Raw genomic sequence first — 15,204 nt, 5'->3', positions numbered from 1 at the left:
CGTATACTTAAAAACTTTTTCTCTGAAAAAAATACTAAGAAGGGATAGCTCTCTTGGTAAATCATTAAATATTTCAGAGTAAGTAATATTGAAGTTAAAAGTGGTATTATCTAACACATGAAAAATATTAAAAGTATGAAACTAGGGACTGGGGATTTAGCTCAGCGGCATAAGCGCCTGCCTTGCAAGCAGGCGGTCGTGAGTTCGATCCTTGCTACCAATAAAAAGGAAAAAGACAAAAAAAATTATGAAACTATTAAAATAACAAAGTGACTTTAGATGAGTCTAAACAATATATGAAAAGTTACCAAAGAGGATTAAGCAAGATTACAAAATATAAAAACAATGTAAATATTAATTTTATTTCAATCTAATATCCAATACAAAATTAAAATCTCCCCTTTCCTCAGCTTCAGTAAGGTATAAATGGCACAGGCAACCATTAATTTGCTCCCTATCAGGATAATTTAGTTTTTATTTTCTATTATCTTATGTAAATGCAATGATAAAACTATTTTTGGTCTGGCTTTTAACTCAACTGCAAATTAAGGAAAAAACAATTCAGAACACCACCAAAAATATGAAAAATAATAAAAAGATAATAATTGATACAAGTCCTTCAACAATTAAAACTACCATAATTTACTAAAAGAAATCAAAGATCCCAATAAATCATACAATTTAGATAAAATGGGAAAATCCATAGATAAGTTTCTGCAAATTTAGTCTAACATAATTCTAGTTAAAATTTCAGCAATTTTATAAATTACAAACTAGTTCTACACTTTATATGCAAATGCTTTTTGCCTAGAAAAGTTAAAGAAAATTTTAAAAAGAACAGAATGAGAGGTTGTAATACCACATGATTACAATATTCATTCTAGAGGTATACAGTAAGGAAGACAGTGCAATAGTGAGCAGGACAGCCTTGTAGGACAAGAAACAGAATGGAGTACAGAAAAAGATCTACACATTACACACATGTGGTCAATAGATTTTAAACCAATGTGTACATATACATGGATAATTAGAAGCCCAAACTCTTTTTTTAAATCAGTACCAGGGATCGAACTCACAACCACGTGCTTGCAAGGCAGGCACTTATGCCACTGAGCTACATCTCCAGCCCCCCAAACTCTATCTTATCATACACAAAAACTAAATCAAAATAGATGGAAGACATAATCATAAAAGCCAAAAATATATAACTAAAAGAAGAAAATATAGGATAATTTATACATGATTTTGGAGTAGATAATTCATGGCCTTACAAAAGTTGCTAAGCTATAAAAGAAAATATTAGTTAAAACAATGGATTTTATCAAAATAGAAACTATTTTCAATAATTTTAAGAAAATTAAAACGTAAAATGGAATAAAACAAATATAGAATATATGCATCTCACAAAAAATCAATGTAGAACATATAAACTCATATCTCAATAAGAAAATCAACTCATTTTTAGAAATAGCAAAAGATTTCAGTGACCTATAAATACATGACAAAAAGCAATCATTAGTCATTAGAAAATTGAAAGGTTAATCAAATGAGGTATGATTATATAGTTATCATAAAACTTCACATAAAAAAGAATGACAGTAGTAAGTACTGACAGGCATGTGAGAAACACAGAATTTCTACTCATTGATAACAGAAATACAAAATGATATAACTACTCAGCAGAACAGCTCAGCTGTTTCTCATACACGAGCATATACTTACTTTTCAACCAGCAATTTCATTATTATTTACCAAACAATAATAAATCATTATGCTTATGCCAAAATTTATCTATTCAAGTCTTCACAAAACTGTTATTTGTAACTGCCCCGAACTGGATAAACTACAGTGTCTATCAACCGGTATGTAGATTCACATACTGTGAGACAGCTATAAAACAGAATAATACCAATAAAGAGGAATGGGATACTCGTAAACAAAAAAAGATGGGTGAATCACAAACTAGGCTGAGCAGAAGACAGACACAAAATAAAATATAGTACAAGATTCTATTCAAGGGAAAATCTTGAAAGTCATATCTAAGTTACAATGCTAGAATGTTTGCCAGGAGCAGAGATTGGGTTAAATTACAAATAGCAAATGATGAGACTTTCTAGGTTGATGGATACATCCGACATCCTGATTGTGGTGTAACTTTACGGATACATTAACTGATCAAAGCCTATTTAAATGTATACTAAATGAGTTTTTGGTTGAATTTTAGCAACATAAATACTCTCAAAATAGTGGTATGAAAACAAGAAAAATACAAATACAAAATAATATTTAATTTCAAAAAGAAATCAAGTGAAAAATACGTAGGCAATCTAAAAAATCATAACTTGAAGTTTAAGAAAAACTAGATATGGAAGGAATACATGATGCTCATAGTTATAATCAAAATATTGAAGAGATCTACAGATGTAATATTATTGAAACTGCAAAAATCCTAAAGATTCTACTCATTACAAAAGCTCCAGCAAATTGTATTTTAAACATTGACAAAGAGATTCTAATGTCAAAAAAAGCTCAGTTCCTTTTCTCATGTCCACAAACTCTACTTCTAGGGATAGAATTACAGGAAAGGGCAGGGAAAATCAGGGGAAATTATTTTGTACTGCAATCAATTAAAAATCTAAATGATGACAGTGATGGCAGAATGTTGGACAAATGAACAGCACAGAATTGAGTGCAAAGCCACAAGAAGGCACACAGAAACTCTTGATTTGCAATAAAAGTGGCAGAGTGTAGTACAAAGAAGTCTTTGAAATAAAGGTGCTTATCATTTTCACATGTATATTACTCCTATCTCATTATATACATAAAGTCAATTCCAAATGGATTATAAACCTAAATATAAGAGCAAAGAATAAGACAGACAGAAAGTACAATAGGGAAACTAAAGGTTAATGTTTATTATAAAATGTAAAAAACCCTCACAAATAAAAAACTGATAAATTGGATTTCATTAAATTTTACAACTTGTGTTCATCAAAATAAATCATATTGATAACGATAAAAGATATATAATATATAAAAGATATATAAAGAATGAAGATATATAATTCATTATAGACTTCTTCATGTTCAAAGTATATAAAACCTTCTAATTAAGAAAAAGACAACTAAACTATTTTAAAAAGACTATATAATTCAATGTACAATTGCAAAAGAAGAAAATCAAAAGGCCGGTAAATGTATTTCAAAATTATTCAATTTCATTATTCATCAGAAAAGTAAAAAGTGAAAATATAGTGGAATGCCACGACCCTTACAGAAAAACGGCTGAAAGTCCTAACAAAGATACAGAGCAACTGAAATTCTCATATTCTGTCTACTGAGTTAGTAAACTTTGTAAGTATTTTGAAAAATTATTTAGTATTCTCCAGTAAAATTAAACATACACAAACACTATAAATAACCAACTTAACTCTAAGTTATTTATCCAATAAGAAACGGTGTACATCCACAAAATGTCACACCCATAATAATTACAACTGCATTAGCATCCGTATAGCAGTACTATTTGCATTAGCTAAAAAATAAAAAAAAAATTACAAATGTTTAGTATCAGTTAACAAAATAAACAATGACAAAATGCATATGCATTGGAGTGGAAATAGAATAAGTATAAATTAACTATTGCTATATGTAATATGAGTGTCTAATAAATGCAATGTTGAAGAGATCCTATACATAAAGGAACTCTTAAACTGTACTTAAACTTATATGCGGTTTTTGAAAGAATCTACTTTAAGATTAAGTATCAGTGTAAGAAACCTGAAGAAAAGCAAGAAGAATGACTGGGAAAGAAGCCCAAGATGGAAGCTTCTGAATGGAATCCTTCAAGCAGGTATTTCTTGATTTGATTGATTGTGTAAGTATGTTGAGTACATTTTTCCTGAGTTTTTTCTTTTTTTATTTTTCAGGTTTTTTTTTTTCTTTTTTGGTTTTTGTTTCAATTTTCTTTTTGAGATGGCATCTTATTAAGTTGCCACTCAGCAGGCCTGCACTTGTAATCCTCCTGCCTCAGCTTCCAGGGTATATGATATGATAGGCATGTTCAAGCACACTTAGCTTTCACCGAATTTTCTATATTTTATATAATGATTCTAACAAAAATGGGAGTACATACAAATGTATATTTATGTATGTGTATACAATTTAACTTCAGGAATGGGATGCAGAACATTCTAGGAATGCTCTTTTATCACATGAAATAAGATAATATCTGTTTATTTCAATAATATATATAAAACAGTTTCAAAGATTTATTTTAAAATTTTCTATTTTAAATTTTTCACTATTCAAAGATGTACAGCTTGATCATGTTACAATCTATTTTTGTTTTAAATTTACTGGATATAGTGACATGCATTACATATGATAGCTGATTATAATTTCAGCAACCAATGTTTTAAAATCACTCAAGATCTCTCATTCTACAGTCTGAAATATAAAGGTACTGATGTATTTATTTGTTTACTTACTTGCTTATTTTTTATTTTTTTGGTACCAGTGATCGAACTCATAACCTTGCGCTCACCAGCAAGTGCTGAAACCACTGAGGCTAAATCCCTGGCCCTGGCACTGATATAATAACTAGCCAAAATATCAAAATGGGATAATTACAAAGTATTAAAATTAACAATCTACTTACATTCTTATGTAGTCTAACTGTATGGATGTATTTATTACCTCTCTTACTGTGTTTAAAGAAAAGGAAAAAGTAAAATATAGTTCTGCATACCTCATGTTTTCAGCTGAATCTTCTGGCATTGGAGCAACAGTTTGTACAGCTGGAAGGTTTTTGCTGGTAGCACCATTCACAAAACTAGAAGAGGAGGAAGAGGAGGAGGACCCTGAATCCACGGCACCTGTTCCCAAGAAAATAGATGTTAGTCTTAAATGTAAGTTTAATTACATAACTTAAAATTCAACATTGCTTTTTGATTTTCAAAGAATTACTCATCTGAATTGCAAAATAACATTTGACAATTAAAAATTATTTGACTACTAGAATACTAACAAGCTCTACATATTTTAAATGACTATCATTGCATTAAAATACAGTTGATTTCTTTATGTTAACCTTAAAAAAACTACAATTACAAATGGGGAATAAATAAAAGACAACACATGAAAAAGTTCTAGATAAAATGTGGCTGATAAAACAATGCAAATTTAAATGGGAAAAATTTTATTTCTTTGTTTTGCTCTACTGCAGTATTTTTAGTTTTCATTATCTAAGATATAATTTACTACGAACTGTCTGAGTATAGTTTTGTGGATCTGCAGCATTAGATGCTCATTTTGATAAAATGCCTGTTTAGGAAGATCTATAAGGAGATTAACTGTACCTCAGATTAGAATAATGAATTCTAAATTATACAAAGATTCCATTTTAGAATCAATTTTTTGGTAATATGCCATATTAGTATATTAAATAGCTGTGGAGTTGAGGGACATCTAGTGTTCCTAAATATAATATCTTTTATTAATTCCCATACTGGATTTCTACTATTTTTGTAGAGCTTCTATGTCCTGACACCTAAACTGGACACTATACCCATTTCAGATGCTGGCCTGAAATTCATATTTCTAAGTATGAAACCTTATTTCTGCATATTTTTATTTTTCTCTATAATATTATGTATTTTATATCCTCATTAAATTTCTTGTGAAATTTTCTGTATACCCTAATAATTCTTACATTGGGAAACATAATTGTCTCATAAAGATAAGATGTGATGTACTTTTTCATTTACTCATTTAAAAAAAATAAGAACTTTATTCAATACATATACTAAATACAAATTTCTTTCTACTACATTGGCATATTGAAAAACCTTAACATTTTTTAGTATTATATTTTGGTATAAGAAAATGCTTTACTCCTATTACAGAAAACCAGTTGAGTACAAAGAATAAAACTACAATCCTGGAAAGACTTCAACATCATCAGTCAAACCAAATATAACGAAGATAAGCCAAAGATGTTATTCTTTCACTTAATCCATAATTGTTTATCTGCTTATTTATATATACATGTTTAATAGAGTACATTCTACTTACTACAACCCCATAAATATGTTGTTCATGGTATGTCAGACTCAGGTGGTATGATAAACAAGATAGATACAGAAGCACATAGAAGAGCTAAGAAATTAATAAAAATGGGAAGAATCTAAGTAATGATAATAAATGGAAAAGTTCAAGGGTATACAGTTTGGAGAAGAGAAGACTACTATAGTCAGGGAAGAAAAGTCAGGGATCATCTTGCGTTGTATAAATACCTAAAATGGAATCACAAAGATTTGGGTAAGGATTTATTTAGCTAATAATCAACAGGAACATTACTGGAAAATTGTTTTAAAAAGAGAAATTTTAGACAGGCTTTTAAAATTTATAGTGATTTGGAATTTTTGGTCCCTAGATCATTAGGAAAATGTTGGAAAATGAATCTGATACAATTGTAATCTAAGTACATAAATTAATTTATTGTCAAACAATGGTTCTTATTCACATGCACTTTTAATCAAATTGAGGTGCTTGAATATCATCAAGATTCTTAGGGGAGCTCTGCCTTCCCTTAGGGGATTTAGCAAAGAATATATATTGGAATTCAATAAGTAAATGTCATCAAATCTACACTTATAGCATACTTTGATATTCTTTATACAATTTACTAATTTTTACATAATCCAATTTTAGTATTCAAACTATATTTTGCTCCCCAAATATTCACTTCTAAAATAAAGAATATGATGTTTTGAGAAAATTCAAAAACCAAAATGAATACTGTCCCATAAAATGACCTTTAAAAACTGTATCCTGGAACTACAGACTAGTTCTGAAATGTTATAAAGTATAATCTTCTTGAAATTTGAGATAATCTTAAATCATTAGGGTGTCTTATTTTAATTTTTAAGATCAAATAAGAAAAACTGATATAGAAAACAGAAAGAAAAAGATGAGGTATCACAAAAATATGTAAGGACAATACCTGTTGTATTAATCATACTTTTTGGTGTAGCTCCAGTGGCAGCAAATATATTAGAGGTGCTGCCTGTTGGCAGCCCACTTCCTGTAGTGGCAGCTCCCACAGTGGTTACAGCTAAACTACCTGGAGGTGGCTTCTTTACAGGCACCACAACACTCCTGCAAAAAGCAAAAAGATTAGGTTTACTATAAATTCTAATCCTGCTACTAATGGCAGATAAACACAGCATGCAATTCCAGTGACTCTGTTCTTCAACTGTCCTTCCTTCCTTCTCTCTCTCTCCTTTCTCTGTCTCTCTTTGTCTCTGTTTCTCTCTTGTCTCTGTCTCTCTTCTTTTGCTTTTAAAAACACTTTTAAATTCATGAACCCAATTCATTATGGAAAAGGCCTCTAGGATTCAATGCCCAGTACAACTCTCCCCCAACAAAAAAATGTTTTTGGCAAACATTAATGTAGATTTTGGATTCTGTAAATATTTATTTGAAATGCAACTAGAGTATAATCATAAATCATGAATACTTAAAAACATTTGCTCAAGTTGGTAGACTATGTAAATGTATATAAAATTTGACAAAATATACATAATATGACCCTTTCATCCGAATCATATTCTCAATGTGAAAAATAATCACAAACATAAAGATACCCAGAATACTCAGAACATAAGTAAAAACAGAGATTACAGTAGATAGAAACACAAAATTTGATTTGTAATGCTCGCAAATTTGTAACTAAGTTCACTTTACAGTTACTTGGTTGCCTTTTAAATTATATAATCAAAATACCTTTTTCAAAAAATAGCTATAAGAATAAAAATTGAAGCCCTCATCAGTAACTGTGCTGTTAAACATTCTTACTGAATTCTAAGTTTCAAAAAATAAGCTTAAGAAAATGATCACAACTCTGTTATTTGTTTACCCTAAATTTTCATTCTTGTCACTGAAACCAACACTAAAATAACTAGCAAATCTACAGTAAAAATATCTATTTAAGGCTTACATATTAGGCTTAATATTGGTATGAAATATAAATAAATTGCTTTTTTAGTCTTATATTGTTTACAAAATTGCTTTTATTTCAGAGATATTCTTTTTAGGTGGATGAAACGCTTGGAAGAACAAAATTAAAAATCAGGTGATACTAGTTGTATATGTATAATAACACACAATTTAAAAAATGTAACAAAGTGTACTGAAAGCACACTGTGTTTTCTCCCCTTTTGTTTTAACTGCGTTATCAGGAAACCCTAGGAAATGAAAACAGAGGTAAACCACAGATATATACCAAATTCTCAGCAGATTGAAAAGCATGGAGATCTATAGGGTAAAATCTTATTTTAAAATTATGGAAAAGTTTAACTGGTAGTTTTAAAGAAAACTAAGAGTGATAGGCGTTAATATATCAAACTAATAGCTCAGCTAGAATGGATCAATATGGAAATCTGGCCAAAGAGTATTGTTGGAGAACACAGGAACTCACTTAAAGTTTGAGATTATTACTCTTTTTTTAGAAAAAAAAAATTATAACTATTTCTCTGTGCCTCATTGTTACAGAAATGTGGAAAACTTCCCACAGTTTTATTTCCTCTATACATACCATGCTTCCTCACTCTACCAGAATATTACAGGATCTTTAGCACATGTATACTTCATAAACATACACAATGAGATCACTCGGTATAACTAAAAATATATATTTAAATCTAGAATGGATGACTAAAAATAAAAATATATATTCAAAGTTTGAATGGATTAAAAGAAATAAAAGGATTAAGTATTTTGGATACATGTACAAAAAGCCATTTATACACTGTTGCATATTCTCTAATGAAAATTTTAATTCTAAAAGTTTATTTTAGAACAAATCTTGCAAATTTGATGAATTTTCAAGAATATTTTAAATTTTAGAAAATTTTACAAAAATATTTTAAATTTTAGAACACTGAAATTCATCAATGCTCTATTTTACACGGAGAGAAATAATGTTTAACAATGTCAGTTAACAGAGTTCAGATTCACTGCTAATTTTAAGAAGTTATTTCCAAACGTACAGTCTAGAATAAGCATAAAGAATGCTTGTCAATATGCTTTCAAAAAATTAGTTAACAAAAGCAGAATCATAGATGATTTCTATAAGAATTGCACAATATTATTATGAAATATGGCTTCATTATGAATAATAGAGCCACTGAGTTTGCATTTATTTTTCACCTAAAGATAAAAACATAAGATGCTTTCTTTTTGTTAAGAAAAGACCAGTGTTAATTTTGTGACTGAAACTAGTAACATTCAGGACTTTCTTTCTAAATCCTGTCATTTTGGATCATATTTTCAAGGAACTCAATCTGATGTTAAAAGACATGTAGTAAGTTGGATTTCAAACTTTAGTGCTTCAGAAATATATGTTTATATACCTCATAATGTAATTATAGCTACCTTAAGACAGATAAGGCAAGTAGCAGCAATACACTAGAAATATAATTGAAAAATGCAATGGTCCAGAAGCACGTGTGAGGATGATGCCTCTGAAAAGCTGCTCAAAGCTTCAGAGTTTGAAGTTAAATTTTTGATGTTGTCACTCTCAATCTATTGAACGGCTGACAGACAATCAAACCCGTCTGGCTGGCTGGCAGCTCATTTTGCTGGCAGGTGGCAAACAATTAGACACACCAATTTGTGCCTCCTGATGACATTAAAGCATGAAACTAAGTTGTATGCAGTGCCTAGTGATTTGTGTGAAAGCATTTCAAAAATAATACTCTTTGCCGTGGCAACTCATTTCAGACTGCCACCTCCCATTATGGCTTTGAGCAGTGAAGACGACAGACTTGAGTTACGTGCAGTGCAAGGCCGCTTCTGTTCAATCCGTCATTGGTGCCCCCGGAGACCTCAATCCCCTCCTTTCATCAATATCACCTCATCATTTACATTTGATAGTACTTGAGCCACTGCATATATTAACTACACTAAAGATTCTTCCCCTAAAAAGAAATGAAATATGCTTTGTGCTCTTCCATTTCATTTCTACATATTCAATTTAGAATAATGAGTCTGCTCCCACTGCATCATATACAAATGTTACCAAGAAAAGAAATTTCTGTAATTTTAAAGTAATACTTTCAAATGTGTGGCAAATGTTAGATAGCTAAGAATACTGGTGCTCAAGTGATCACTTTAAATTTTAATGAAAAATAGTAATCCAAATTAAAGCAAAAATATTTAGCTTAAACATTCCAATACTGTACAATAACTCTATATTTGTATTTTAGTAAAATTTAAAAATGTGATTTAAAAGAAAACGACACACAAACCCTAAAATGATCTTATATATTATTATAGCATTTATAGATACAGATTTATTGATATTCAAAAGTATATACACCTGAGGAAAAATTTTATTCAAAGCCATAAACACAAATACAAATATATTCTGTGAACATAAACCAAATACGGAAATAGAGAACATCAATACAGTATAAGTGTCATAAGGAAAAATAACTATATGAATGAACACACAAATATGCCACCACAAACCATTAAAACAGAAAAATGTTCTCCTACATTTTATGGTTACAACAGTTTTCACCTTTCAAAACTTTTCACAAAATAAATATTACTTTTTATAATTATTTCCTAACACTCTGTAAATTCACTGAAGATAAAACTTGATATTGCATAAGATAATGCCATTTAGACTGATAGAACAAATTTTCAAGAAATATATGAAAAGCACCGCTTAAAGTGTCTGTAGGCAAAGTTTAAACTATGTTTGTCAATGAAAATAATAACCCATCCTAACTCAAGGCTCTATTGCCACACTTAAACCCCTAAAATCTAAAATATTACTCTTTATAGATCCAACAAAGCATTTTGGCCATTTTAGAGAAAGTTATATGAAATACAAGTTATCTTTTGACTATATATTTATTTTGACCTACTGTTTTAAGAAACATTTGGGTTTTTTAACTCAAACTTGACTCTTAAACTAAAAACATTTGCTTGTTAAGCACCTGATACATAATAAAATGTGTTCTACACATAAATTCTGGATATGAAAGTCTTTTAAATCTTGACTTAATTCAGATAATAAAGTAATACATTCTTCAGTTTATACATTAATATAGAAAATAATAATTTGAAATATATAATAATCTCTGTAGTCAAAGTTAAGTATAGTACTATTGTTGGTGATCAGTAACTAGTTAAGTAATTTTTCAATGCTGCACATGTTTAAATAGAAAGATACATTATATGTACAAATTGGCTATGCATAAAATGTTATTTTGCTTCTTTGAACTATATTATTTTTTTTGTCCTTTTTTTTCTTTTTATTGGTACTGGGGATTGAACTCACGATCACATACTTGCAAGGCAGGCGTTTATGCCGCTGAGCTAAATTCCCAGCCCCTTGAACTATATTTTTTATATACACAATGAACAGAAAACTCTGTCGTTCTTTACAAATTATTTGAATGACCTAACATTCAACTGTAGATATACAGACTATAATGTAGATTATATATCTAAAATGACAAAATGCCTGTTGAATGCATTTAATTTCAAATACATGCCACAAAATGTGGCTTTTACATGACACTAGAAATCCTGTATGAAAGATGATCTCATTTGTTTTTATTTTTCAATATACTTCCATTTAAAAATCAATTGGTTTCGTTACTTAAAAGCAAGACACTTAATCTCTAAGAATGATTGCAATATGTTAGACTACTAAAATTCAATTTCAGAGTGAGAGTATATCTTGGGGATATTTTGCCATTTCATACTTAATACAATTAAATGCAAAGAGAAAAAAAATGACTTCTCCCATGTACTGTAGTCCTTTCATAACAGTTTCGAACCAAATCTGGGTTTCCTTACTTCCAGTTCAATGTGTTAGCTACTGTATCTACTGAAATCTCCTTTTAGGATGTATTATTAAAATGTTTTATCAAGAGATTAATCAGGTTGGTCAATTTCTTTCATAGTCTTTGTATTGAAAACTCACATTAAAGTTTTCAAGACATTGTAAATTTTCTACTTTAACAGCTTAATTCTCTTTCTGCCGATAGAGTTTTGTGAATAATAAGTCTAGTACTTACCTGTCAAAGGAATGAAACTGCATAGGAAGAATAGTGTGTGCTTCTCTTTTCAATGCTGGATCTGGATATGGGATCGGTTCAGGACCACATTCTGCAATTTCAACAGGAGCAGCCACAAGACTTTTCAGTATTTCCTTGACATTGATGCCTTTGGTTTGACTAATACTAGATATGGAAGGTGCAGGTTTCAACATTTCATTGGGATTTTCAGTTAAGCTCTCTTGTGATTTCTTCACTTCAGATGACAAAGTGGATAACAGTTCACTCATGGCGTCAGGACCTGCAGGAGTCTCTAATTCTGCCCCATTCAGGATGCTAGCCACTTGTTCCTCACCAATTCCTGAGTCTGTATGAGGAATTGAACTTTCTAGATGAATATCTTCACCAGGGGCTGAAGGTTCTTTTTCCTTTATAGTATCTGGAAATGCAGCAGGTGTTTCTGTAATAAAAAGAAAATAATTAAAAACAGTTTCACAAGAGAAAGTCTCATGTCACTGGTAAAATGTTCTCACTGTAGAATAAAGAAAATAAACCATAGAAGAAAAAAATTTTTATGCATATTTGAATGCATAATAAAGGGTACAGTGTCAGGAAATTTTTCTCATAACAATTATTAATGATAATGCATCACACAAAAGAAATTTTTATACTTCCTTAAAAATTATTTTGTAATACTGTGAAGTCAATTTAAAACTTATTTTGCAAATTCGATAAATATTAAAATGTCAGAAATATTTAAACTAAGACATTATTTAGCAATCACATATACATAACTCATAAAATTCAAAAACAATCGCAAAACACAAAGCATGTCAAATTATTAGTTCAAAAGTATAGAATAACGTCCTTCAAAAACTTTGTCCCTATAATCACTTTGAAATACTCATGTTCCTCTGTGAATGTAATTTCAATCTGTAAACACTGAATCAAAATGTAGACACATAGATATGAAACACATGCTAGTAATTAAAATAAATTACATGCAAATAATCTTTAAAATATTTAATGTCTACCAAATCTCATACAAAGGTTTGTAGAATGAAATTTACCATGTGGTAATTATAAAGTTCTAAATAATCTTGAAATAGCTATCAAATCTAAGAAATGCTGTTTTGATAATAATGTTAGGAGAGATCAAAACACACTGAAAGATTAACGATAACATGATGGAATTTCTTCAGTAACAGGCTCAATCTTTGTACTCTGTCTCTCAGACAGTTTTGTTAATTTCATGAAAAAGATTAATGGAATGATACTGAAATTTACTTAAGATATAAACTTTATCAATTTTCCAAATTAATTTAAGAATAATTTTGCTGAGTTTGAAAAGCAAGATTACCTTCCTTTTTTTCTCCTTGATAAATGTCTATATTTATATATTAATTGAGGAAAAATTTTAATTTTATTCAATGTCACCATTTAACAGATTAAAAGTACATAAACCTCATATAACAATGTAGCTTTCTTCACATTTAAAAGAGACTTTAGTTGTGCTGGTTTGTCAATTTTTTTGGTGAAAAACAGAAACAATTATTCTGGGAAATACAATAGTAAATTCAAACAATTGATGATCAATGTAAATAATACGTTTGATGTACTATTTATTATTTCAAGAATTAAAGATTAAAATACATTAATGTTTTGAAAAGACAATCTCAATATTACTAGGAAAAGCACTAGAGAAGAAACAGGTAAAGGTTCAAATACCAGATGGCTTTTAAAAAGAAAACCTTTTGTTTCGGTTCTGCTGCTGCTGTTGTTTCTCTTCAGCCTCCTTACCCTATTTTGAGGCAAAGTCTTGTTCTATAGTTCATGATGGTCTTAAACTTACTATGTTGCATAAATTGGCTTCGAACTCATGATCCTCCTACCTTAGCCTCCTGACTGCCAGGATTACAAGCATGTGCCATCATGCCTAGCTGCAATGCTCTATTACTTAGATTGTCAGGAAAATAGTATTCTTTGTTTTATTTTGCTTAAAACTTAGATACACATTACATATATTCCTATGAAGGGTTGGAGGTATAGTTCAGTGGTACAGTGCTTGCCTAGCATGCATGAGGTTCTGGGTTTGATTCCCAGCACTGCCAAGAAAACAAATATATATATATATATATATATATATATATATATATATATGTATATATCCTTTGGACTATATCAAGGATTATGTGTAGATATTCATGTATGTGTATATATGTACACATATTTCTGTATGTTTAAAAAGAAAAAAAAAGGAAAATTATGACTAAAGTTAAAAATAAGAGCATTAGCAAAAAGATAAAAGGAAAAGAAAAACAAAACCCCCATGATGTTTCTAGAACATCTAGCAACAACAAAAAAAGAACAGTAATGAGTCACTTAAAAAAAAAGTTAACTAACACTGTCATGAAATACATATTGAATCAGTGAAGTCTGTACAATCTTTAGGATATTCATCTCTATAAGCAATGAGAATAACCATACAAACGGAGGTAATAGAAATTTAGGATATTAATGAAATGTTAGATGATCGTTTTTACTATTAAAAGATACCTGAGTTTAAACAGTTTTACATTCATATATTATGTATTTTTGTTTTGTTTTTATTATTTTTTGTTTTTGAGACAATCTCTCTGTATAGACCAGACAGATCTTCAACTCACTGCAATTCTCCTGCCTCAACTCTCCAAGTGCTGCAATTACCAGTATGTGCCACCAGGCCTGGCTGATTGTAGATAAATATGGAGACACACATATACATATATATCAACTTCAGCAAACTATGAAAAGAACAATTATGACATTTCTATAACACTAGGACAAAGAATTTTCAATTCAGAAATAAAATGGCCCTTAAAAATACAAAAAAAAAAATACAGTATAATGTATAGGAGCATGGGCTAATTTTTCTTTTTGGTAATTTTTCTTATATAGTTTAATTATTAAAGACAACCTAGTCCTTAATATCAATTTAGCTGGTTTACAGATTTGCCCTAGAATTTTGGCTTTAAAATGATATCTAAACATTTTATGGTGTATGTTACACTAAAAGTTACACAAATAGTTTATAATTTCAAGTAATATTAATGTGTTTAGTAAATAAAATATCTAAAAAAATAAG

General features: G+C 29.6%; 1 protein-coding gene across 10 annotated transcripts in view; it reads right to left on the bottom strand.

Annotated features, from left to right (window-relative positions):
• Nbea (neurobeachin) overlaps positions 1–15,204 on the bottom strand; it is a 673,150-nt gene that overhangs the window by 411,058 nt on the left and 246,888 nt on the right. For 9 of the 10 annotated variants that reach the window (XM_063232848.1, XM_063232849.1, XM_063232852.1 and 6 more), the window contains 3 exons: positions 12,102–12,540; positions 7,007–7,161; positions 4,751–4,877 (listed from right to left, as the gene is read on the bottom strand). In XM_063232848.1, the coding sequence (XP_063088918.1) occupies positions 4,751–4,877; positions 7,007–7,161; positions 12,102–12,540 (721 nt within the window). The remainder of the gene's footprint in view (positions 1–4,750; positions 4,878–7,006; positions 7,162–12,101; positions 12,541–15,204) is intronic. The other variant, XM_063232850.1, reaches the window with a different exon arrangement.

The sequence above is a fragment of the Cavia porcellus genome, unplaced genomic scaffold, assembly GCF_034190915.1.
Source record: "Cavia porcellus strain 051 isolate PalLab524CR breed Dunkin Hartley unplaced genomic scaffold, mCavPor4.1 scaffold_21, whole genome shotgun sequence".
Classification (NCBI taxonomy): Eukaryota; Metazoa; Chordata; class Mammalia; order Rodentia; family Caviidae; genus Cavia; species Cavia porcellus.
This window is presented reverse-complemented; position numbering and strand designations above follow the sequence as displayed.